At 40.9% G+C, this 1745-nt stretch overlaps 1 protein-coding gene across 1 annotated transcript in view; it reads left to right on the forward strand.

The window, feature by feature from the left end:
* Positions 1 to 1368: 1368 nt before the first annotated feature.
* The window catches only part of LOC102213184 (heat shock 70 kDa protein 12A-like), a 4556-nt gene continuing 4179 nt past the window's right edge, over positions 1369 to 1745 (forward strand). The window contains exon 1 of the mRNA XM_005754948.1: positions 1369 to 1536. Within this exon, the coding sequence (XP_005755005.1) occupies positions 1369 to 1536 (168 nt within the window). The remainder of the gene's footprint in view (positions 1537 to 1745) is intronic.

Raw genomic sequence — 1745 nt, forward strand, 5'->3', positions numbered from 1 at the left:
TTGACTGCTTTTGAGAGATTTTTACTCACTGAAACTGGGAAAAAATATTTTGAAAAATTAATCTCAGCCGGTTTTCAGTTGATGCGTATTATCAAGCATACCACTCTGCAAAAGACTAAAATTTCACTGTTTAAAATAATACCTTACAATGTTAGTATAATTATGTGGGTTTGTACAGTAGACGTTGATGTTTCACCAGATTAATCGAACAGTACCTCTCTATGACTGAATTCAGTTCCTCCACTTGATGTTTCACCACCATACTGTGAGACAAATATACAGCATGTAAAGCAAAAGTCTTGGTGAACAGATTAAAAAAATGAAATAAAAAGAAGAAATGAAAAACTTCAGACTTTTATGAAAGATGAGAAAAAAATGTTTACTTTGCCTGATGAAGTTTTTTTCCCATCTCAGCCAAACTGTTTAAAAACATAATATAGAGGTTATTCACGATATGCAATATATTCAGTCAGCTCCATGATTAGAAATACATCTGTATCTACAGTTTTGTGTACAAGTCCACCACCTGATTCAGCATCTCGTAGAACAAACTTTAGCAGCAGTAACCTGCAGTGATGTGTTACTTTATCAGCCAGAAGTCTTGTGCTTTGTTCACCCCCAGCTTTGCAAGCCTAAACCATTTAGCTATGTTCTTTTATATGGAAGAAGATTTCTCTCACAACCCTCCCAAACAGCCGTGCTTGAGCAGTTTTTTTCTAATTGTGATGTCATTATTATTAACCTTTAACCTGCTCACTGAGGCCTGTAGAGTTCCTGGGTTTGTGATGAATTTGGTAAAATGCCCACTCCTAGGAAGATTGTTATGTTCTCTGGTATATTTACATTACCTCTCCATATGTAATGAGTCCCCACCCCTTGGTTATGACACATAAATATATATCTTTAAGACACTCCAGCTAGCCCATCCATGCCCAAAAGCGTACATATAAAAGGGCTGTACAGAAGTAAAACCAGCGATCGTTGACACACTTGCGCTTTGTGTGGTAGCATATGTCGAGGCATTGTGTGTCTGTTTATGTTTGTATCACTGCAGCTTCTGACCCAAGCTCAGAAGCTGCAGTGAAAATATTTGCTGGTGCCTTTGTCTTGCACTCTCACATCCTGCAGTTCCTTCAGTCCCAGATGCAGGTGGTGAACCTACATGGCATGGTGGTGATCAGGCAATTAAGGAAGTTTGCGTTCGACACTCAGCATTTAGTGGGGCCACTTTAATCTCCTGGCACCAAAGGGCAGCCAGCAACTTAAAATTTGCATGCCAGGGCCCCTGGCTCCCCCCTTAGACCTGGACATGTTCTATGGCACCCTTTGGTGTCCTTCTTTTGAGCTGCTGGAGGATTAGTGAACTTCATGCTCAGGGTGGTCATCTGGCTCAATCCAGCGATTCTGCTGAAGGCCTTGTCCAAATTTCACCAATTCCAGTCCACTGAGCTACGGACAGATTCCACTAAGAGCCTTGACCAGGAGGTGGCTCAGCAGGCTACTCTGTACTCAGGTCATTGCAGGCGGCAGGTGTGGGTTAGAGAAACCTAAATTTCAAGACGAACAAACTGCTAAAACCTCCCTTATTCAGGTTATAGATATGCTCACACTTGCTGATGATCAATAACACAGGTCTGCGACCAGGGCAGATTTTTTGACTGCTTTTGAGAGATTTTTACTCACTGAAACTGGGAAAAAATATTTTGAAAAATTAATCTCAGCCGGTTTTCAGTTGATGCGTATTA

Source organism: Pundamilia nyererei, unplaced genomic scaffold, assembly GCF_000239375.1.
Source record: "Pundamilia nyererei isolate P.nyererei 1_Seehausen unplaced genomic scaffold, PunNye1.0 scaffold00772, whole genome shotgun sequence".
In the NCBI taxonomy this organism is placed as follows: domain Eukaryota; kingdom Metazoa; phylum Chordata; class Actinopteri; order Cichliformes; family Cichlidae; genus Pundamilia; species Pundamilia nyererei.